Source organism: Furipterus horrens, unplaced genomic scaffold (genome assembly GCF_987537825.1).
Source record: "Furipterus horrens unplaced genomic scaffold, mFurHor1.1.pri manual_scaffold_4, whole genome shotgun sequence".
In the NCBI taxonomy this organism is placed as follows: Eukaryota; Metazoa; Chordata; class Mammalia; order Chiroptera; family Furipteridae; genus Furipterus; species Furipterus horrens.
This window is the reverse complement of record NW_028327174.1, coordinates 198,580,166-198,601,253: the sequence shown is the minus strand read 5'-3', so window position 1 is coordinate 198,601,253 and position 21,088 is coordinate 198,580,166. Positions and strand designations below refer to the sequence as shown.

At 61.2% G+C, this 21,088-nt stretch overlaps 2 protein-coding genes across 6 annotated transcripts in view; one reads left to right on the top strand and one right to left on the bottom strand.

Moving 5' to 3' along the window:
- Positions 1-10,718, top strand: part of NIBAN2 (niban apoptosis regulator 2) — a 47,095-nt gene extending 36,377 nt beyond the window's left edge. For 2 of the 3 annotated variants that reach the window (XM_090274756.1, XM_090274758.1), the window contains exons 6-14: positions 3,778-3,893; positions 4,474-4,578; positions 4,667-4,829; positions 5,853-6,040; positions 6,897-7,079; positions 7,585-7,701; positions 7,825-7,932; positions 8,053-8,164; positions 8,663-10,718. In XM_090274756.1, the coding sequence (XP_090130882.1) occupies positions 3,778-3,893; positions 4,474-4,578; positions 4,667-4,829; positions 5,853-6,040; positions 6,897-7,079; positions 7,585-7,701; positions 7,825-7,932; positions 8,053-8,164; positions 8,663-9,267 (1,697 nt within the window). In that variant the 3' untranslated portion in view covers positions 9,268-10,718. The remainder of the gene's footprint in view (positions 1-3,777; positions 3,894-4,473; positions 4,579-4,666; positions 4,830-5,852; positions 6,041-6,896; positions 7,080-7,584; positions 7,702-7,824; positions 7,933-8,052; positions 8,165-8,662) is intronic. The other variant, XM_090274757.1, reaches the window with a different exon arrangement.
- A 1,785-nt stretch (positions 10,719-12,503) lies between these two features.
- The window catches only part of LRSAM1 (leucine rich repeat and sterile alpha motif containing 1), a 37,787-nt gene continuing 29,202 nt past the window's right edge, over positions 12,504-21,088 (bottom strand). For all 3 annotated transcript variants that reach the window (XM_090274753.1, XM_090274755.1, XM_090274754.1), the window contains 6 exons: positions 20,318-20,413; positions 18,405-18,503; positions 17,488-17,619; positions 16,148-16,229; positions 14,380-14,525; positions 12,504-13,086 (listed from right to left, as the gene is read on the bottom strand). In XM_090274753.1, coding sequence (XP_090130879.1) covers positions 12,961-13,086; positions 14,380-14,525; positions 16,148-16,229; positions 17,488-17,619; positions 18,405-18,503; positions 20,318-20,413 — 681 coding nt within the window. In that variant the 3' untranslated portion in view covers positions 12,504-12,960. The remainder of the gene's footprint in view (positions 13,087-14,379; positions 14,526-16,147; positions 16,230-17,487; positions 17,620-18,404; positions 18,504-20,317; positions 20,414-21,088) is intronic.

Genomic DNA, 21,088 nt, shown 5'->3' with positions numbered 1-21,088 from the left:
CTCTGTGTTCTCATCTGTGAAGTTATGAGGTCTCTTCTGGCTCACTCATTCATTCAACAAACGTTTTTAGTGTCTGGGTGCTGAGGATGCAACAAGGGAGGAAGACGTGGTTCCGGCCCCCGAGCTGCTGACAGCCTGGTCGGGGAGACACATGTGAAACAGATGAGGATACCAGGGGTGATGAGTCACAGCTGTGCTGGGTGCAGAGGAGGGAGCCACCGGGGCGCCTTGAGGGTGTGAATGTATGGGGGGGGGGGAGATACTGGTCCAGTGTATTGGGGGGTGGGGGGGAGTCAGGACAGCTTCCTGAGGAGGTGATGATTCAGCTGAAGCCCGAGGATGAATTGTCCTCCAGGGGAGGAAGGAGAGTTCCAGACAGAGGTAGCAGCTGCATGAGGGGTGGCCCAGAGGCAGGAGCAGTTTAGAGGAGGCCCTGAACTGGGGACCTGAAATGGGGTTGCAGGGGACACTGGGGTCAAGAGAGCCTTATAGGGCTCTAAGGAGTTTGATCCAAAAGACTTATGATTGTGTCCTTAGGGAAGAGGAGGGGAGGGGAGGGCCGGGCCGGGCCGGGCCCCCCCAGGGAGGAACAACCCTGTCCTAGCCCCTGAACTGCCTTCTTAGTGACCTGGCCTTGGGGCAGCGGTGCCTGCCCCTGCCCACCCTGCTGGCCTGGCACACCTCAGACTTGGCTCCGCACAAAGGTGGTGCCTCAGCTCACCCCACTTGTCCTCTCAACTCTCCAGAGCCGCCTCTGCTCTGTCTGGAATCTGCCAGGCGGAGGAACCAGGTCTTCAGTCAAGCCAACCCCTGCCACCTGGGCCGGGCCCTGCCGCCCACAAAGGGCCTCCTGTTCCCAGGTCCCCAGGGGCTGTGAGGCGAGGACTGGGTGGAGGCCATCTGGGCTCTGGCTGCCTGGCCTGGGCACCCTCCCTCCGCCTCTCCACCCCTCTTCCCCCAGCTTGGCCCAGCTCCATCCTCTTCAGGTTTCTAAGGCTAATGGCTGACCTGGCAGGGTGACCCCAGGCCAGGTGGGGGGTGGGGACAGGACCAGGTGGGGAACAGTCACCATTCAGGTCCCTTTGCGCACAGTTGGATTGTTGGGAGGAGTAGATGAGTTGGTTCGTGTAGAACGCTTGGCCCTGTGCCTGGCACAGAGTGAGAGCTCAGCTGGGGGGCGGAGGGCAGCCCCTGGGGTGTTTGTGCCCCAGGAGGGCGGGGAGGCAGGGAAGAGCTGCTGGGAGGGGAGAAGGGGCGTCCTGCTCAGGGAGTTCTGGAGCCGACGAGGCTGGTTTTAGACGAGGCTTTCCTCCACCCTGAGGACTGTGGGAAAGTTCTCTGCTTCCTCAGTTCGGAGGCCGGGCCTGGAATTTGTGGAGCCTGGAATTGCTTGCTCTGCTCAGGGGGCTGCCAGGAAGTGGGGGGGGTGGGGGGCGGTGAGTGGGGAAGGAGGCCAGGCTGGGTGGCCGCCCGCTCATCCCAGGCCCCCTCCCCCCCCACATCCTGCATTCCTGGAGCAGCTGGGGTGGCAAGAGGCAGCTGGGGCACTGAGCCGAGCCCTTGGGGTGGGCCTGGGGGCAGAGGTCAGGGCTTTCCTGTCCGCTGTCCAGGACTGAGGAATGCAGTTTCCTCTGTCAGCCTGACCCTGAGGACCCCCCCTGGGCAGGAAGTCTCCAGGTCCAGCCTGGTGCTGTGTTTCCTTGACCCAGCAACGGACTCTCTGAGCCTCTCTTCTCACTGGGCAAAGTGGGGCCGAGACAGCCATGCCTCAGAGGCTCCGAGAGGAGAATGTGGGTCAGGTCCCAGGTCTCAGCCCAGGGTCAGGCCCTGAGGGGGCTCTGGTGGCCATAACAAAGTTCCGGACTGGGTGGCTTAAACAGTAGAAGTGAATTTTGTCACAATTCTGGAGTCTGGGAGTCCAAGACCACGGCGTCAGCAGGTTTGGTTTCTTCTGAGGCCCCTCCTTGACCTGCAGAGGGCTGCCTTCTCCCTGTGTCTTCTGAGTGCGACCGTTTCCTGTGTCCAAATTTCCTCTTTTTATAGGGGGGTGGGCCTAGACTAAGGACCTCATTTTGCTTTAATTACCTCTTTAAGTCCCCATCTCCCAATGCAGCCACATTCTGAAGTGCTGGGGGTCAGGGCTTCAGCAGCCAGGCTCTGGGACTAGCTCCGGAGGGGAGACTCTCCCTTCTGTATAGCTCAGCAGCTCCACCTGCAGAGCGGAGCCCCCTAAGGGTCTGGGGGCCAGAGCTGGGCCGATCGTTGGCACCCCCTTCCCGCGGCCCCGCCCTCTGCCTCTCCTCCCGCCCACCTGGAAAGCGCCGGGCCTGGCACACCTCGTGGTGGCCTGTAGCATATAAATGCCCTGAAGCGGGAGAGGCTGCAGGGAATGCAGAGCCCAGATTTTTTAGGTGAATCCTGGTCTCTGGGAGACCGTGCCCCTCCTGAGAACTTGAGGGGTTTCTCTCTTGGCCCAGGTGGGCAGCACCCACCCCAGGGGCTCTGCGTGGCTACAACACCCCTCTGCTCCAGCCATTCCCGCCTGATATCCGGTCCCTGCAGCATGGGGGTGACATCCCTCTGCTCCCACCCTGGGGAGCTGCCACTGCAGGGATGGGGGCTGGGCCTCAGTTTCCCCAACGCTGAGCTCCCTTCCAGCTCGGACAGGCAAGTGATTCCTGCGGTCAGCCTCACGTGGGCGGGGAAGAGTCCTCCGCACGCTAGAGAGGTGCTTTTTCTCTGTGGCGGTGACTCAGCCTGAGGTCACTGCAGCGGGGGCCGGGGTTTAGGAGGCACAAGCTCAGTTTCCCTTCCCTCGGCTCTGGGACGCAGCGGTCTCAGAGGCACGTGGCCAGGGGAGCCGCCCACGGCTGTGGCGCTGAACCGCGCTCTGCCCCACGGCGGCTTGTGCGACTTCCTGCAGCTCGCCTCCCGGCACCCAGCGTGCAGGTTCCCCGCCAGCACGGGGGAGGGGGCGCACTCGTCTGGGCCACTGCCACCGCCACTCATAACAAAAATAGAGAAATGATACTTTCTAGTCAGATGTGGGCACACAGCAGTTACCAGGGCAGACCCATGGCAACAAGAGCAGGTCCTCGCTGCAGTTCCTAGTCAAGTGCTGGGCCTGCCTTGCTGCCCTGCGTCCCGGCTCCCAGTGTTCAGAAGGGGAGGTGGGCCCTTTTGGGTTCAGTGAGCTGCAACCAGGCTTGGCACACCTCGTCCCCTTGGCACTGCTGTGAATCACGTTCGCTCACACGTGGTCCGGGCCTGCTTCGGTGCGTGCCGCGTGGCAGAGCATCTGCTGCAAAGCTGAGGACGCCCGCCGACTGTCTGGTCCTCTGCAGGGAGGACGCGCAGGCCCCTGATGTAGAGTAAGGGGCGGGGCGGGAGGGGAGATGGGAACGAGGCTCTCTGGGCAGCATCCCCCGGAAGGTTGGGGTGGCTTCCAGTCTGGGGAGCCTCCACCTCTGCCCTTGGACCCTCAGCAGTGGCCTGACACCTGAGAAGGAGGGTAAATGCCGGTGCTCCTGTCTAGGGGTGGTCGGGCGGACTTCCGGAGATAAGGAGAGTAACAAGGAGGATTGCCTTGCCGCTCTTGGTGGTCGGTCATTGTCCCTGTGGCTGTCACTGCAACTCTCCTGCCCAGTTATGACAAGGGCGGTGGGGGTCGCAGATGAGGATGTGCATGTGTGTGCGTGTTTGGCTCAGCCAGTTGGTCTTAGTGGAGGCCACTGGGCTACCCTGCCGACCTCCTCTCTCCTTCTCCCTCCTGGGCAGGGATCCCTGAAGACTCCAAGGTGGAGGGCCCCGCATTCACGGATGCCATCCGCATATACCGCCAGTCGAAGGAGCTGTACGGCACCTGGGAGATGCTATGTGGGAACGAGGTGCAGGTGAGGCCAGGAAGGCTGGTGGGGAGACAGCAGAAGTTATCCCGGGGCCTAGAGGATGGGGCCGGGCACAGAGGTGGGGCCCCGGGGTGCTGCAGGTTTGGACGGAGACAAGAAGCTCAGATTTGGACAGGTGGAGCCTGAGGTTGGTCATGCAGGTGGAGACACTCGTTATTTTGTTCAGTCATTTCCTGAGAACCTGCCCTGGTCCAAGTGCCCTGATGCCACTGTGAACAGGAGGGACATAGCCCTGGACCCCATGGAATCCTCTGTCTAGTGGGAGAAACAGACATTTGACAAATGAACACACACACACTTCTATGCACAGCCAAGGCGGGAAGGGGCGTGGTGTTCCAGACAGGAAGGTGGCATGTGCAGAGGCCCTGAGGTGTGGCCCCTGAGCCCCAAGCAGATAAGCGGAGACCTGTGGGAAGGATACTCAGGAGAGAGAGCCCTGGAGACGTGGAGCAAAGGGCCAGACCCCAAGGAGGTAGGGGTGTGAGTGGCCGCACTTGATGGAACATGGACATGGGCATTCCTGGCCATGCTCCAACCCCCACCCGCCTGTGCCTCCCGGTCCTAGATCCTGAGCAACCTGGTGATGGAGGAGCTGGGCCCTGAGCTGAAGGTAGAGCTCGCCCCGCGGCTGAAGGGGAAACCGCAGGAGCGACAGCGGCAGTGGATCCAGGTGGGTGGCCTGGGCTTGCGGGTGGGGGCTGCAGGCCTGCAGCGGACCGGCGCCCTCAGCCCGGTGCTGACACCGCATCCGCCCGCAGATCTCCGACGCCGTGTACCGCATGGTATACGAGCAGGCCAAGGCGCAGTTTGAGGCTGTGCTGACCAAGCTGCAGCTGGCCCGGCCGGCCATGGAGGCGGTCATCCGCACCGACATGGACCAGATCATCACCTCCAAGGAGCACCTGGCCAGCAAGATCCGAGGTAGGCAGGCCACCCGCCGTGCGTGTCTTCGGCAGGCGGACATGCTGGGGCCAACGGCCCTCCTGCCTATTCCATAGATCCATGTTCATTTCACAGCAGTGACCTCATTCGCTGATTTTTTAAAAAAAATCAAAATCCAGTCTGAGCCCTTGTTTTCCCCGACCCCTGTAAGTTGGTTTTTGGCTGTTTTTCTGTCAACCCAGATCTCGAAGATTTCAGTGTATATGTCAAGGAGGCTCAGCTTTCTGCTCCTCTGGTCAGTCGCAGATTTTCATGTTTTAGCAGATATCAGCTTAGCTTCGTGATAAGAGTCCCTTTCACCGAGTCTAACTTCCCCAAGTCAGTCTATGCCCCTCTCTGTTCCCAGCCAGAGGGGAGCCTTTCACTCCCTCGTCACCACGATGCATTGGCCAGAGCTGCCAGTTGCCCACGAGTTACTTTTCGCTGGCTGTCTTCATTGAGTGGATAGGACTCCAAGAGCTGCCATTTATTCTGTGGAACAAACAAGGCTCGCTGGGCAGAGAGGGAGGGACATCAACACACCCCAGGATCAGGATGTCCTGGACGGTCCCTGTCCACAGGGACACAACCTTTCACACGGTCACGCTGAGCAGCCCACACCATTCCAGAGCAGGGCTGGGCTCGGTGTCTGTAAGACCCAGAGGCTCACTGAATCTACTTAAGTGTTTTACATTAAAAAACAACAACAACTGAGCAGACCCCCAACGATGTTCTTTTCTACCTGTAGCTGAGCAGAAACCGCCAGCACTTTCAGACTAGGAGTCCTCTTGGTTTCTTGACACCACTGTTTCAGAAACATCGGGGTCTGATCTCAGAAGACCCTGCCATTCTGGCTCCACGGATGTATCGTCTTTACTGCCCCTAGAATCATTGTTTGTTGCTGTTGTCCCCGGTGGTTTTCTTTAAAAAAACAACCCAACAGCTTCCCTCTGGCCTCGGGGCCTGGTGGGCTGGGAGGTGCTCCCAGGAGGCCACCAGCTAACCAGCTGTCCCTGGGCACAGCCTTCATCCTCCCCAAGGCAGAGGTGTGTGTCCGGAACCATGTCCAGCCCTACATCTCGTCCATCCTGGAGGCCCTCATGGTGCCCACCAGCCAGGGCTTCACCGAGGTGCGGGACGTCTTCTTCAAGGAGGTCACCGACATGAACCTGAACGTCATCAACGAGGGCGGGATCGACAAGCTGGGCGAGGTGAGGCTGGCCCCTGACTCTGGGAGACAGGGAGCCCCTCCTGGGTTTGGGCTGATCTGCTGCTGCCATGCCCTCGCTGTGAGCCACGTGGGCCACGCCCCTCCAGGTGTAGCCTGTAAACAGGGCCTGATGGGCTGCGTCCTTGGGCTGAAGCTGGTGGCTGTCTTGCTGGGGGCCGGCAGTTAGAGCGAAGGGGGAACTTAACCCTCTGCCACCAGCCTCTATAAGCCGAGTGGGCTGCTAAAATATGAAAGAAATTAACAGAAGGGAGGGAGGGAAGGAGGGAGAGAAGGGAAGGGAGGAAGGGGAGAATTAAACACCTGTGCGCCATTTCATGTGCCCCACGCACGGCTCAGCTCTCCCACTCTTCCTCAGTTAGCTGGTTCTCGGGGTGGGCACCCTTCCACAGACCCCCAAACTGGGATTCTCGGCTGCCTGGAGCCCCCACATGGTCGTCAGGTGCAGAAAAAATTGAACTTGTAGCCTTCGCCTCCTCTTCCATACCTCAAGTCAGAGTCCACAGACAGTACTAATCGTGGGGTTTGAGGATCAGAGAGGACCTCAGAGATCAAGAGAAACCGTCTGATGCCGAGGCTGAGGCACCTGAGGCTCGGGGATGGTGTACCTGTGCAAGGTCATCCCGTGCCCCAGCGGGGACGGGAGCCTTGTCCCAGGGCCCAGGTGGTGCTGCTGGACCTCCTGCCTCCTGCCTCCAGATCCCCACCCTTTCTCTCTCGGGGCCCCCGTCCCCAGTGGCCTTCCCTGGCGCTAGGGCCAGCCGCAGGGCCGCGACTCCGAGGGCCCTGCAAGGTGTGGGTCTGAGGGCTGCCTGGCCACTCAGGCGGCCCTGCCTCAGGCTCCGTGCACCCCTGCCTCCCTGCAGTACATGGAGAAGCTGTCCCAGCTGGCGTTTCACCCCCTCAAGATGCAGAGCTGCTATGAGAAGATGGAGCCGCTGCGGCTTGACGGGCTACAGCAGCGTTTTGACGTGTCCAGCACGTCTGTGTTCAAGCAGCGAGCCCAGATCCACATGCGTGAGGTGCGCCAGGGGCCGCTGCGCCAGCACACCCCACGCCCGTCCCCACTCCGCGGTCCCCATCTCCAGGGAGAGCACCTGCTCCCTGGCCGCAGCCCTGGCGCCACCCTCCTCGCATGCTGCCCTGCAGCCCCGCCCAGCCCCGCGTGCTCGCCCAGCCCCGCGTGCTCGCCCATCCATTTGGAACACCTGTGCCTTAGCGCACCTGCCTAATTCGAATTCATCTGTCAGGTCTCAGCGTAGAGACCCCTTCCTCCACAAAGCCCTCCTTGCTCCCCAGGCCGCTTCCTGAAGGGTTTAGGACCTCTGTTTCCTAGTTCCTTGAGGCAGGGACTGGCCCCAGCGCCCTGTGCCACACACAGCAGTGAGGATGGGCCCAGTGAGTGAGTGCATAGGCCTCCCACTCCTGCCGGGCTGGCCTGGGACCGCCGGCGGAGCCCCTTGGAGGTGTGCTGCTAGGGGCTGTGGTCACTCCGGGGCCCTCATGTGCCCACGGTGTGTCCCACAGCAAATGGACAACGCTGTGTACACCTTCGAGACCCTCCTGCACCAGGAGCTGGGGAAGGGGCCCACCAAGGAGGAGCTGTGCAAGTCCATCCAGCGGATCCTGGAGCGGGTGCTGAAGGTGAGCGGCCCGGCCCCTGCCCTTGACCTGCCCTCACTGCGGCCCAGCCCCAAGCCCTGTCCCCTACAGATCAGACCACTGGCCTTCCGTCCTCCTGACCCAGAGCCCCCCCTTTCCCGGCAGAAATACGACTATGATAGCAGCTCTGTGCGGAAGCGTTTCTTCCGGGAGGCGCTGCTGCAGATCACAATCCCCTTCCTGCTCAAGAAGCTGGCACCCACCTGCAAGTCGGTGAGCGGCCCCGCCCCCCACTCAGCCCCTCGGCCTTAGCCCCTCCTGGTCCCAGGTGCGGCGGAGCCTGCAGACCCCATCTGCCACGAGGCCCTGACCCATGCCCGCCCCGCCCTGCAGGAGCTGCCCCGGTTCCAGGAGCTGATCTTCGAGGACTTTGCCAGGTTCCTCCTGGTGGAGAACACGTACGAGGAGGTCGTGCTGCAGACAGTCATGAAGGACATCCTGCAGGGTGTGTGCCAGCCCCGCTGGGGGCCGCTGGGGAGCTGGGCAGGGGTCACCCCCACCGCCTTAGGGGCTGTTGGGATTCTTATTGCCGGGAGGGTGATGTAGGCCGCCCAGAGGTCTTCCTGGTGGGGTCATTAAGCTGCAGAGAAAATCATGAGATTTATGCCTACGGGCCAGATGGACCCACTGTGAGCTGTGTGGCCCCAGGAAGGTAGCATCGAGTCTCTGTGCCTTAGTTTCCCTGTGGGTCCTTGGCATTTTGGGGATTGTCAGATGAGTGACAGGGTGACATGGTGATTACCAGCTTGGGCTTTGGGTTAGGATCACGACTCCTTCCTAGTAGAGAGGCCTGGAGTAAGTCACGTCCCAGTTACCACACCCACTCAGGCTTCAGGGAGGCCTCTGGGAGATGATGCTGGTCACGCTGGGGCACAGGGAAGGGTGTGGTGGTGGCAGTGGCCCCCGTGGTAAATGTCCTGACGCCACCCTTTTGGCCCTGCAGCCGTGAAGGAGGCTGCTGTGCAGAGGAAGCACAACCTGTACCGGGACAGCGTGGTCCTACACAACAGCGACCCCAACCTGCACCTGCTGGCCGAGGGCTCGCCCATCGACTGGGGTAAGGAGTATGGTGGCAGCGGTGGTGGCAGTGGGGACAGCCGCAGCCCCAGCCCCAGCCCCCGCGTCCCGGAAGTAGCCACCATCTCAGAGAAGCGACGGCGTGCCAAGCAGGTGGTGTCTGTGGTCCAGGACGAGGAGGCGGGCCTGCCCTACGAGGCCGGCTCTGAGCCACTGTCACCTGCGTCCCCGGACAGTGTCACTGAGCTCCGTGGCCTGCTGGCCCAGGAACTGCGGGCTGGGAGCCCCCCGCCGGCAGCTCTCCTGCTTAACGGGGCCCCCGTGCAGGAGAGCCCCCAGTCTGTGGCCATCCCTGAGGCAGCCCCGCCCCCCGCCTCGCCCCTCCGGCAACTCCCGCCTGGAAAGGTTGTGGACCTCGAGCCTCCCAAGCGCAGTGACCAGGAGACTGGGGAACAGGTGTCCAGCCCTGGCGGCCACCCCCCCATCCACACCACCACCGAGGACAGCGCAGGGGCACAGACTGAGTTCTAGGCTGGTCGCCCCCGAGCTTCTGTTGGACAAGGCACACAGGCCCCTCCCTGCAAGGCACTGGCGAGCTTGGCTCTGGGCAGGAGCGCAGATCTGTGCCTCGGGGGGGAGGTGGGGCGGGCTGGGCAGGGACGGGCCCTGCTGAAGTCACTTTATTGGGTTCGGTCATACTTTGTTGTTCCGTTTTCTCTTCTGTGGGGTGAGCTCGGCTTTCCTGCTTGTGCTGGGGACTGAGCCTAGCTGAGGGGGCTGGGGAGCACCCGGTGGTCCCAGTTCTCTGGGTGCCCCCCTTCCTGTCTTCTGTGGCCTGTTCTCGTGGGTCTTGCCATCCTTGCAAAGAGGGAGGTAAAGGCATCGTCTGCTGTGACTCAGAGCCCGTGAGTTCCCTCCCATCATCACGGGCTTGTTGCGGCCGGGAACAGGAGCACTGAGGCCCACCTCCTGCTCTTCCAGGCTGGGCCCAGAGGCCAATTTCGGAGTGAACATGGCCTCGCTTTCCCTGGGTGAGGGGAGCACAAGGAGGGCGTCTTCAGGCTAGAGCCAGGCTGGGGGTACTGGGCTGAGGGCTGCCTCTTGAAGGGGGTGGGGCCACAGGCCTGGGGATGGAATGGAAAGGCTCTGGATGTGCTGGTCTGGGGTGAGGAAGTGACCGAGGACCGGACGGAGCGAGCTGTGTGAGCAGCAGGCCAGAGGGCAGAGAGCATTGCTGGAGGCCAAGGTGGCCCTCAGGCCTTTGCCCCCACTTCTAGCTGCAGCGGTCTCTGTCCGCTCGCAGGCCAGGGTCCTGTCTGGGGGAGTCCCTCTGTGCCCACACACTGGGCTGGGGCTGAGGGGAGGGTGGCGCTTTGCTCAGAGGCAGGGTTTGGTGGGTGTGGATTCTGTCTTCCGAGGGCCACCTCCAAGGTGTAGCCCGGCACCACTGGTGGCTGCTCTGAGGGCCTGGGGTCAGGCTGTGCTTTGGTCCTGCTGCCTGAGTCACCAAGTCACCTCGCCCTGAATAGTCCAGGCCATTTTTCAAATGTGAGTCACTTGGGGCCAACCGTCCTTTAGCTTCTTGTTCCTGGGGGGGTGGGAGTCAAGCTGAGGCTGCCCCCAGACCCCTCCCCTGCTGCTTTGTGGGGAGGGCCAGCAGGGCAGAGCCGGACCCCTCAGGGCCCTCAGGATGGGGCCCCAACCCAGCCCTGCATCGTCTACCCCTTTCGTCTGTCTCCTGGGGCCGGGGCCTCAGACCCCCAGGACGTGCAGCAGGGGCTGGTGCTCAGGGTCCCCCAGTGCCCCCCAGCCCTAATCTCAAAACCCCTCACTAACCTCTTCTACCAACACATTCTGTCTCAAGATGCTGTCCTCTAGTGCCTTCTTTTGGGGTTTTCCAGTCATCCTTCCTGGATATTGTATTGAAAATATTATGCAAATTGTTTAAGCTTCTGCTACAATAAATGCTTTATTTAAAGCCAGTGGCCTGTGTGTGGTGCTGGCAGGGGAGACCTGGGCCAGAGACTGCATCTTGGACGTCTGTCCCCACACTGTAGCTTTTGGGGATCGCTTGACCCAGTACCTCTAGGTCTGAGTTCCTACATAATCCCGTTTACAGAGGAGTGGACGCACGCTCAGCGAGGAGACGCAGAGCAGGGAGGCGACAGGCCTGCTGGCAGCGCGGGCAGCTTTCCCAGCTAGGTCTGTGCCGGGTGCTCTTCAGGGAGCCTCGGGTGACAGGCCAAGAGAGGCTCTGGCAGCTTTAAGGCCACTTGGCCATGGGGCACCCACAGCCGGAGTGGGCCCCGGCTCATGCTGGATCCAAATGGCAACATCGTCACGGCTCCCGCTCGCACAGCTGGCGCCTGTTTGTGGGCTGAGTGCTCCATGTGCAGGACCCAGAGCTTTGCAGCAGCTCCACGAGATCGTGCCGGCATCACCAGGTCGCCAACGTGTAAACTGAGGCCCAGGAAGGTGGGGAGCCTTGGCTGAAGTTATGGGGCACAGGGACACCTCACCCCCCCCACCTCATCCACAAGTAAAAACAGGTTCCTCCCAGGTGGGACGGCAGCCAGTCACCATGGTGGGGGCGGGGGGGTTGGCTTCCTTGGCACCAGCCTGTCCACAGTGGCCAGTGGCTGAGGGTCTGTCAGCAGGGCTGGGGTGTGAAACAGCAGAGGTTATGGGGCCAGAGACGGGGTTCGCCGGCTGCCGCGCTATTGTCGGGGGCAAGTCACTAACTCCACCCAGGACCCCGCTTCTGTGGAAGGTGACTCACCAGAGTCCTCTCTCCCAGGGCAAAGGTCGTGCTCTGCAAAGCGGCCCTGCCCACCTCCGCCCCCAGTCTTCCCCTCTTGACCAAGAGGGTCCCGAAGAGTGGCGGGGGGGGTGGGGGGAGGACCATCAGAGGTCTCAGGGGGGAGGGAGACAGCAGGGGGCGCAGCCCAGCTCCTGCCTAGAAAGCAGGACTCAGGCCACAAGGGCCTGCGTCTGTCCATTTCAGCCCCCGGGATGGAGGGACGTCCCGGTGAGGGAGGGGAACCAGGGCCCAGGGCTCTGCCCCGTCAAGGCCTGTCCACACCCCCTGGCGCTCGGCCCTGCACCCGCGGCGAGCGCTCAGCGTCGGGCCGCACGCGCCCCCTGTTGGACGGACGGGGAAACGGCCTGGAGGGCGGGCCCGGCGCCCTGAGCAGGCCTGCCTCCGGCCCAGGGCACAAGCTGCCCTTGGCATAAAACCGTCTGCCAGAAAAGGGATGATAAACGTGCAACCTGACAGCAAGCCCGCGGCGCACGGCTCCTAGGACGGCAGTGAGCAGCCTGCAGAGCCGCACGGCTCACCCAGCGCTGCCGATTCAGGGGCAAGGTCCTGGGCACTCAGTCCCCTCAGCCTGGGCTCCCTCGTCAGGGATAATGGCAGCTGCGCGCACAGCCTGCTCGGCTGACCGCGTGCGCCCCCCTCCGAGGCGTCTCTGCCCGAGAGCAAAGGGAGGTTTGCTAATTTCCCCCTCCAAGTCTCTGCCTCCTCCCTCGGACAGAGGCCCAGCCCTCTCCTGGCCTCACCCTGGCCCTCGTCCTGGCCCTCGCCCTTCCTCTCCCCAGGCTCCATCAGACCCAGTGATGACTCCGAAGAGCAGGCTGGAGGTGGGTTTATTGATGTTTGTGTTCTGGGTCTGCAAAGCTCGCTGCCTGCCCTCGAGCCGTGCGGGGTGAGGTGCTGCAGGTCTGGAGAGCAGAGGCGCCCGGAGCTTGGTGGGGGGGTCGGGGGGGGCGCAGCAAGGGAGGCAAGGGGGCTGATGCTGCTTGTGGCATGAGGCTACACTGAACCCCTTCCAGCCAATCAGAGGACAGCCCATGGTGGCCTCTGGCCACACCAGCCCCACCTGTGACCACCTCTCCCCCCAGCCCGGGCCCTTCTGCATTCCCACCACCCTGCTGAGTGGGACAGCACTGTCCTCGGGACACTCACCCCTGGGCTCAGATGGTGGCACAGCTGCCTCTCCACAGCCAGACCCTTCCGAGTGCCACGAGGGACCCCCGTCTTCTCTCACAGGACTCGGGTCGTCGGTTGGGAATACTTTCTGCCCTGGCCCAGACGTGCTTGGAGGTCAAGGGTGGGGGCGGGGCCCAGGACGAGCGGGGGCCTTACTAGTCTGGGGGGAGCCGGGGGGAGCGGGAGCCCTGGGCCTGCCGGTGGCAGAGCGGGGCCGGGGGCCGGGCCGGCGCTCAGCCGCTGTGGTAGATCCGGAGGCGCTGGGCGATCTCCTGGCGGCACAGCGGGCAGGTGCGCAGCGGCTGGCAGCACTGCGGGCAGCAGCAGACGTGGCCGCAGTTGAGGAAGATCATCTGGGCCTGTGGAGGGAGAGCGGGAGCGTCCGGGCTCTGCCACCGATGCTGTGGTCGCCCCGGGCCACTCAGATGCTCCGGAACCACACACCGAGCGCACGGCCAGCGAAAACCGCGCTCTTCTTCTGTTAGCAGTTCGGCACTATTTCTCCATTTTTTGTTACAAATCGATCAGTACCCATAGGCCCCACCCCTTTCTTTCTAAAATAAAACTGATGTTTTACTACTTGCCTTCCCTGCCTGCCACCTGCCTCGGACACTCCCCACGCCCTCTCAGGGTGACACGTGGTGCGCTCTGTGCAGCAGGGCCACAGGGTTTGAACCGGCCCTGCTGGTGGGGATGACGGCTGTTCCCAGTGTGGGTGATCCTTGTGTACTTGTCCACCCCTCGACCTAAACACGACTCCAACATTAGGGCTCAGAAGCCACGTCTGTGCTTTGCATCAGCATTTCCTCTTTTTAGGAATTTTATCATAAGGCAGTAATCCAGGGTGTGCTCCCAGTTTGGTTCCAGGCTGTTCAGTACAGCACAGTTTGTAGTAACAAGAAATTGGAAGCCAACCCATGGGGCCCAAAAGCAGAAATTTGGTTAAATTTATAACCTACCACGGCCTGCCCTGGATCCGGTGAAGACCATAGGGTAATCGAATGCTCTATTATGGTCGCTTTTTCTAAGTGAGATCGAATGGTGGAGGGAGGGGTGGATTTTAATCTTATATGCTACGTTGTTTAATTTTTACAATAAGGGTGATTTTGTTATAGTTTCTTAAAAAGATATTTATTTTTAGAGAGAGGGGAAAGGAGGGAGGAAGAGAGGGATAGAAACATCAATGTGTGGTTGCCTCTTGTGCACCCACAACGGGGGACCTGGCCCACAACCCAGGCATGTGCCTTGACTGGGAATTGAATCGGAGACCTTTTGGTTTGCAGGCCGGTGCTCAATCCACTGAGCCACACCAGCCAGGGCTGTTATAGTTCTTTTTAAAAAGATGGTTTTCTTCAGAGAAAAATGTGTTGTTGATATTTAATGACTTGGGAAATTTTCCTTAATGTGTTTGTTAAGTAGGGAAAAACCCTCTTTTGAAAAAATGGCCCAGAAAATGATGTTAGCATTGCTCATGTTTGGGGCATGGGATCATGGGTCATTTTTATTTCCTGTATGTTCCACAAGTTCTAATGAATACGGTCTACTTACACAAGTAGAAAAGAGTGTTTGGGAAGAGTGCTGCCCAAGAGGCGGGACAGCCGCAGGCGGGGCCGGCGCTGGGAGTGCGGGCGGCCACTCCTGCCCAGACTTACCTCCCGTTCCAGACACACGACACACTCTGCCCTCTGCACCTCCAGCTCTGCGGGGGGAGCCGAAGGCCTCACTGGCTCAGGAGACTCCTCGGGGGCAGTGGGCTCCAGGGCCCCGGGGACCTCTTCCCTGGAGGGTTTCAGCAGCTCTGTGGGCACGGGACAAAGAGGCTGAGCCAGGGTCATGCCCAATGACCCCAACCCTTGGCAGGCGGCCCTGGTCCTGCCCGCACCAAGCAGGCAGTGAGCTGGCAGGTGAGGGGTCCTCTGATCTCACACACCTTTCCCCAACACCCTCTCATTTCTCTTCCCCGAGTCCCGGCCCCACCTGTGACACAGGTATGCTGGGGCATGGGCAGGAAGGGCCACAACACTGGTTATCGGGGTCACTTAACCCTAACATCCCCTGGATCCTGAGCAGCCACCCTGCAGCAGGGCTCGGTCACTTGCAAAGATGAGAAACTGGGGCTCAGAGAGGGGAAGCCATTTGCCTAAAGCCACAGGGCCACCTGGTGGTGGAGCCGTGGCCCAGGAGCCCCTGGTCAGCAGCTCTGGGGTGGACTGGGCCTTCAGCTCAGCTTCTCCACCCAGGGGCCTGGGAGACACGCTGGCCACCACCCATCAGGACTCAGAGGCGCAGGGAGAGGAGCGAGAAGCCCTCGTGACTGCTCCCTCCAGCCTCCGGGTCAGAGCCCCCCTGCCGACTGCCCTGCCCTGGAGCCAGCGCCCAGCCTGGAAGCAGTGCATCAGAACGGGCCCTAATAAAACACAGCCCCAGCACCCCCTAGTATCTCCTTAGCCCCGATCCCCATCCTCGTTACAATGTGTGTTTCATTTAGTCTATGGTTGAATTACAAATAGCATTTTTTTTTTATAACTGGAAAAAAACATGAAGATTTTTAAAAGGCTATTATAATACTAGCACTGTAAGGGTGGCAAGGTGCCCCAAACCATCACGGTAAAGAGCTCCTACATTCAACACAACACATATCGAGTCCTGGGAACTCAAACAGAATTCGTGGGAAAATGCCTGAGGATTCCCTATCCCTTCTGGAGCTAAGAAGGAACCGCCCTTCCCAGTGGGGCAGGCACACCAGGAAGAAGCCCACAGCAGCTGGAGCATCCTACACGGGGGTGGGGGCACTCAGACGGGGGTCAGCTCCCGCCAGCCCCTGGGCTGCAGGGAGATGGTGAGAGGCAGCCACTCTGGGTGCTGGATGGGCTCAAAGTGGAAGGGCACCTTCGACTCCTGCTCAAGGGAGGTTTTGTCTGTCGGGGTTAGGGTGACCCCAGGTCCTAATGCTGCCCTGACCTCCACCCCGAGTGCGAGGGCGGGGGGTCAGAGCTGGGGGACAGACATCTGGAAGGTGTCTATTTTCTCATTTGTAAATCCTGTCTGTTCCTTTAGGAGGGAACTTTAAGGCTGGCAGGCCTAGAATTAGCCTTTATTTTTATTTATTTTTTAAAAATATTTTTAAAATTTATTTTTAGAGAGAGAGGAAGGGAGGGAAAAAGAGGGAAAGAAACATCAATGTGGGAGAGAAATATCGATTGATTGCCTCTCGCACGCCCTCAACCTGGGACCTGGCCCACAACCCAGGCATGTGTCCTGACTGGGAATCGAACCAGTGACCTTTCGCTTTGCGGGACGATGCCCAACCCACTGAGCCACACCAGTCAGGGCTGGGCTAGAACCAGCCTTTTGAGCTCGACCTGCAAGGTAACAGATGCCAGCCCCCGGCCCCCGGCCACATGCCGGTGTGTTCAGTACCTGGCTGGGTCCTGGCCGCATCCAGCAGCTCCTGGACTCTGCGCAGGATCTCGTGCTGCAGGCCGGCCTCGGAGACGCCCACCTGCGGGGGTCGAAGAAGGGCAGACTGTGGCCTGGGCTGGCGGGAGCCAGGGGGACAGCACAGAGCCACTGGGACGACCTCACTCCTGGCTGCTGGAACCTTTGGCCAGAAATGTGGAGGCTACTGGGACCCGGTACGGGAGGAGACAGATACGATGTCACTCCCGAGTCGGACTGCACAGCCATTCTCGGCGGTGCAGATAGACTCTTAAGAAGCTACACCATCGTCTCTCGAGACGGACGGCTGCCGACGACGACGATGACGACTGGGACCCGGTGTGCCTGGGCCCAGCCGTCAGTGTGGCAGAGGGAGAAACTGGGGCCCAGAGGACGGCAACACCACTGATGGCCTGACAGGGGCTTCCCCCGTGCCGGGGACCGTGCTCACAGCCGCACCTGCCTGACCGTGAATCACCCTCATGAGGACCAGTAAGCCAGGACCCTCTGTCACTGTTCACAAGGAGGGGACCGCGCTGCTGAGAAGCAGCGGCACTAGAATCACCCTCAGCCTCAGAGCGCAAGCACTGAGCTTGGGCGACACGGCTCCCGCGCAGGCCTTCCGTCCAGGGACGGGCCTCAGGGACAGGCAGTACGGCAGAGCGGTCGGCAGCGAGGACTCTGGCCCGGACCGCCCGACTTGAGTCCTGGCTCTGCTGCATGACCTCAGGCAAAGGACCGCCTTAGCGTGTGCCTCAGTTTCCTCATCTGAAAACGATGCCGATGAGGAGGCCTGCCGGCCCGGGTTGTGGGGCGGATTCAAGGGGCTCATGCGAGAAAAGCGCTCAGACAGCGCCTGGCACGGGCAAGCGCCACAAGGACGGGCGCTTCCGTTGTTCCTCATCTCTCGGAAGAGTGAAGGAGTTCGTGTGACATACCCCGAGGGTAACCCGGCTCAGGTGGGGCTGCCGTTGTGAGATCTCGGCATCTGTGGGGTGGGGTCGGGCCTGCACCAGGTGCCCCCCAAGGACCTGCCTTGGACCTCCCATGTAAAGATCCAGTCTGAGCCAGTGGGGTGGTCTGGGCCAGCAGGGGCGCATTGCTGGATTTCCTTAGCCGTAAGGCGTGCAGGGCCCGCCCAGCTGGTAGGGGGCAGACGGGGAAGGTGTGCTGGCCGTCCGGAAGCAAGGAGGCCCTGGGACATTTGTTAGCAGCAGACGTCACCCAGAACTGCAGGAAGGGCAAGCTGACGCTTGGCCAGACGGGGCCAGTGGCCCAGCTCGCCTCCCGAACCTCCCCCCAGAGAGGCGGTTGCTGCCCACCTTGGCCAGGTCCCCGGGGCTCATCCGGCTCAGCATGTGCAGCGAGATGCGGTGGTGGGCGAAGATGGGCAGGTAGTGCTCGGCCGACAGCTCCACCAGCAGGGCCGCCAGCGGGCGCTCCATGCCCTCTTCCTGCGCAAGCAAAGCCGCGGGCACCACGAATGGGGAGAAGGACAAGGAGCCGTTACTCACAACAGCAAACAAAGGGTCTGAATATACAGAAGGTGTAACATGTATTCTTGGACTTCTCCCTACAGAAACGCATATGTAAGCGCAAAGAGATAAATGCACAGGAAGTTCACTGCTGCGGTATTTGTAAACTTGAAGATGGTCAGCAGCTTGCGTGCCCTTCGGGGGAGCTGCCTGAATAAGTGAGGGTTTGTCCACATGCCACACTACACAGTGGTCTGGGAACAATGAGGACGCCTACTGATGCGCACAGGCCTGGCCACCCGCCTGTCACTATTGCTAAAAGAGAAAAGGAGTTGCCAAAATAGTATGCATAGAAAGGCTCCATTTTTATTTAAAATAAAAATAAAAAGTGTCGAGGGAGAGGAAGGTAGACAGAGACAGAGAGGGGGGTCCCCTCTGTCTTGTGCTCGGCAGGGGCTTGGAGACAGCACCGCTGCCCGCCCGCGCTGGGGGGCACAGCAGGCCCCGCCCCACGGTGGGCTCATGGGTCTCGTCGCACAGGGCAGAGCCCAGCGCCTGTCTGCTCCGCACCAGAACGAACTCTCCCTCTCTCCCACTTCCGTACGCCCTGGGATTTAGCCCAGGACCTGTCACACTGGCCACCAGGACTATGAACGGAGTTAACCTGGCAGGATCAAGAAGCAGGGCATCCCCGAGGCACGGCAGGGCCCTCTGCACGCAGGCCCCCCCGGCTCCCGGTGCCGGTGGGCACTACCAGTCCTCACCTGCAGCTTCAGCGACAAGGGTTTCTGGTTCAGAAGCCGTTGATACTGAATCAGCCAGTAATTTTCCTGCTTGGTTTCACTTTTGGCTTCTAACTCCATCTGCCAAGAACGAAGCAGGTCCTGTTAGTTACGAATCAGTAAATAGAAACCAGAACAGCGACGATGGCGAGCGAGACTCCTGAGCGCATGGGTGGCGCCTGGTACTTTACAAACCGTTCTCTTTACCCCCCGGTCATCGCTTCACTTAAACTACAGACGCGGGAAGGGCAGGAAGCACCGCGGTCCCCAGTTCACTGCTGGGAACGATCTCGCAGACAGCACCACCTGGCGGGGGGCCTGACCTGAGCCCGGGCTGCTGACACCTGGCCCCTTGCTCTGTGCACCATTAGTCTGGGGGGGACACTTTCTCATCCCCTTGTGGGGATGACAAAGCACTAAGCCGCCACCTTCTTCTCCCATAAAGCTCAGGCTGGTCTTCTGGGCGCCAGGCAGAGAAGGAAACAGGGTTCCAAGGACACTGTCAGCGTCTGGAGCAACCTCCACTGTTCTGACAAAGGTGGAGAATTATAAACATGCTATTAGAACAGATTCCTTCCTTCTGCCCTTCAACAAGTATTCCTTCAGTGTTGTCTGGCCCTGCTCTAAGGGGTGGGACAGAGTGGGGAACAAGGGACCCCAACAGCAGCGTGCACTTTCAGAGTGCCACGTGCAGCTCTGTGCTGTGCCCTGAGAGGTGCCCTTCTACTTAATTCTCGTAACTGTGACTCCCCCAGCGAAGCGGCCGAGGTTCCGGGTGATCAGCAGCCTGGCAGAGGTCTAAGAGCTGCCCGCTGTTGGGGTCAGGACCGCAGCCACATGCAGGGGGCCAGATGCGCTGGGGGCAGGGCTCCAACGCAGGCCTTGCCCCAGGGCCCCCGGGGGTCACTCCCAGGCCTTGCCAGCTGGTTCCCCTCTTCTGGCCTTGGCCCGCCCTGGGCTGTGGACACGCCTCTCTTCTGGAACCCGACCCTGACATTCATGTTCAGGAGAGGTGGTGCCTCCTCCCCTAGACAGTGAGGCCCTTGAGGCTCCTCGAGGGCAGGACACAGGCCACATCACCACAACTTGTAGGTGACAGCAGTCGGGCACCACGAAGGAAGGGCGGCTCCTCATGAGCACTAACATGGCGTCCGGGCTCGTCCAGGCTCGGGAAGAAGCTGGGCTTGGTCTCCGTGCCCTGCACAGGGTCTGCTCACGGGGGGCCAGGGGACATCTGGGGCAGCCACGATGCCAGGGGAGGACTCGGTCCTCCCAGCCGCAGCGTGGGGGCTGGCCTCTGTCCTCACCACTCAGGCGCACCTGGGGTCTGGAGGGGGACACGACCCAGCCTCCCCCTCAGTGGGGCCCTGCCACCCTGAGAACGTGCCAGCCAAACCCCTGGGAACAGAGCACGGGGGGGCCACTCCTGTCAGATGCTTATTAAAGGGCCTGCCCTGGACACAGCGCGTCCTCTCCGGGGCATCTGTCCTGAGTGAATGCTCAGCCGCTCTCGAACACTCAGCTACGAGGACGGTCAGAGCACTGCTCAGAAAAGCAGAGCGGGACGCGGTCTCAGTGCTCAGCGACAGGCTTGCCGCTGGGCCGCCGGTGCCGCCATGAAAAGAATGCCGAGGAGCAGCTGAGTGACAGGAAGGAGCAGGTGACAGGGGCACGTGCCGTCGTCGGCCCACAGGCACCTGCACGCACAGCGATAAACGTGCACCACGACGTTGGAAAAGACCCAGCAGAACGTTAGCCACAGCCAGGCCTCGGAGGGGAGCTCTTCCCCTCTGCACTTCCCTTTCTTTCTTTGAGGAACAGCTGTGACAGGAACGACAACCGTGCGTCTGAGGGCAGCGGACCCCGAGCGCCGCAGGCACGGAAGCCCAACGCACCAGGATCTCCCGCAGCTCTTCCTCGCGCTGCGCCTTCTCCTTGAGCAGCTGCTGGAGCAGGGAGCTGAGGGCCCCGCGCTGCTCTGCCATCATCTCCTGCAACACAAGGCCACAGCCAGTGCCGCTGGCAGCCCACAGCGCCCGCGGCGCCAGAGGTCCCAGCAGCACTGCAGCAGGAACCCCCTCCCTCACTTCTCAGCCACCAGTGGGGGGCGGGGGGGCGTGGAGGGCCTGACTCAACGCAAGGCTCTGCCCGCAGTCTCCGGCGGAGAACTCGGGGGCAGAGCCGAGGAGTCCTTCTGCCAGGGCATCCCGTCCCCACCTGCTCCTAAGCCTGCAGCTCCCTTCCCCACGGGGCTCAGGCCGGGCACAGGGCCTAGCGACTGATGTCTGTGCAGTGGTAAGAAACAGCAAACGGAGGAAACGCAAGCCGCGGCCACCTGAGGCCCGCTCACTGACTAGCGCGCGCGGGGAACCACATGGCGGGGAGGGCTGGTGTCACCCCACACCAGCCCGGAAGGCTCTACACAGGGGTGCCCATGCCACAGAGCAGAGCCCTGGTCTGTGTCCGCGTTCCCCTCACGTCTGACCATGGGAAGCCCTGGAGGTCCTGAACATGGGAGCCCGCAGACTCTAACAGGGCACGAGACAAGGGCACCTGCCCTGAGGCTCAGCCCCTCCCCTCTGAGGACCCTCCCCAGGCCCCCACTAGGCTCTCCATTTGCTAGTCCGCCCCTCTGATCACTTCCGCTCTGTGGAGGCACAGGGAGT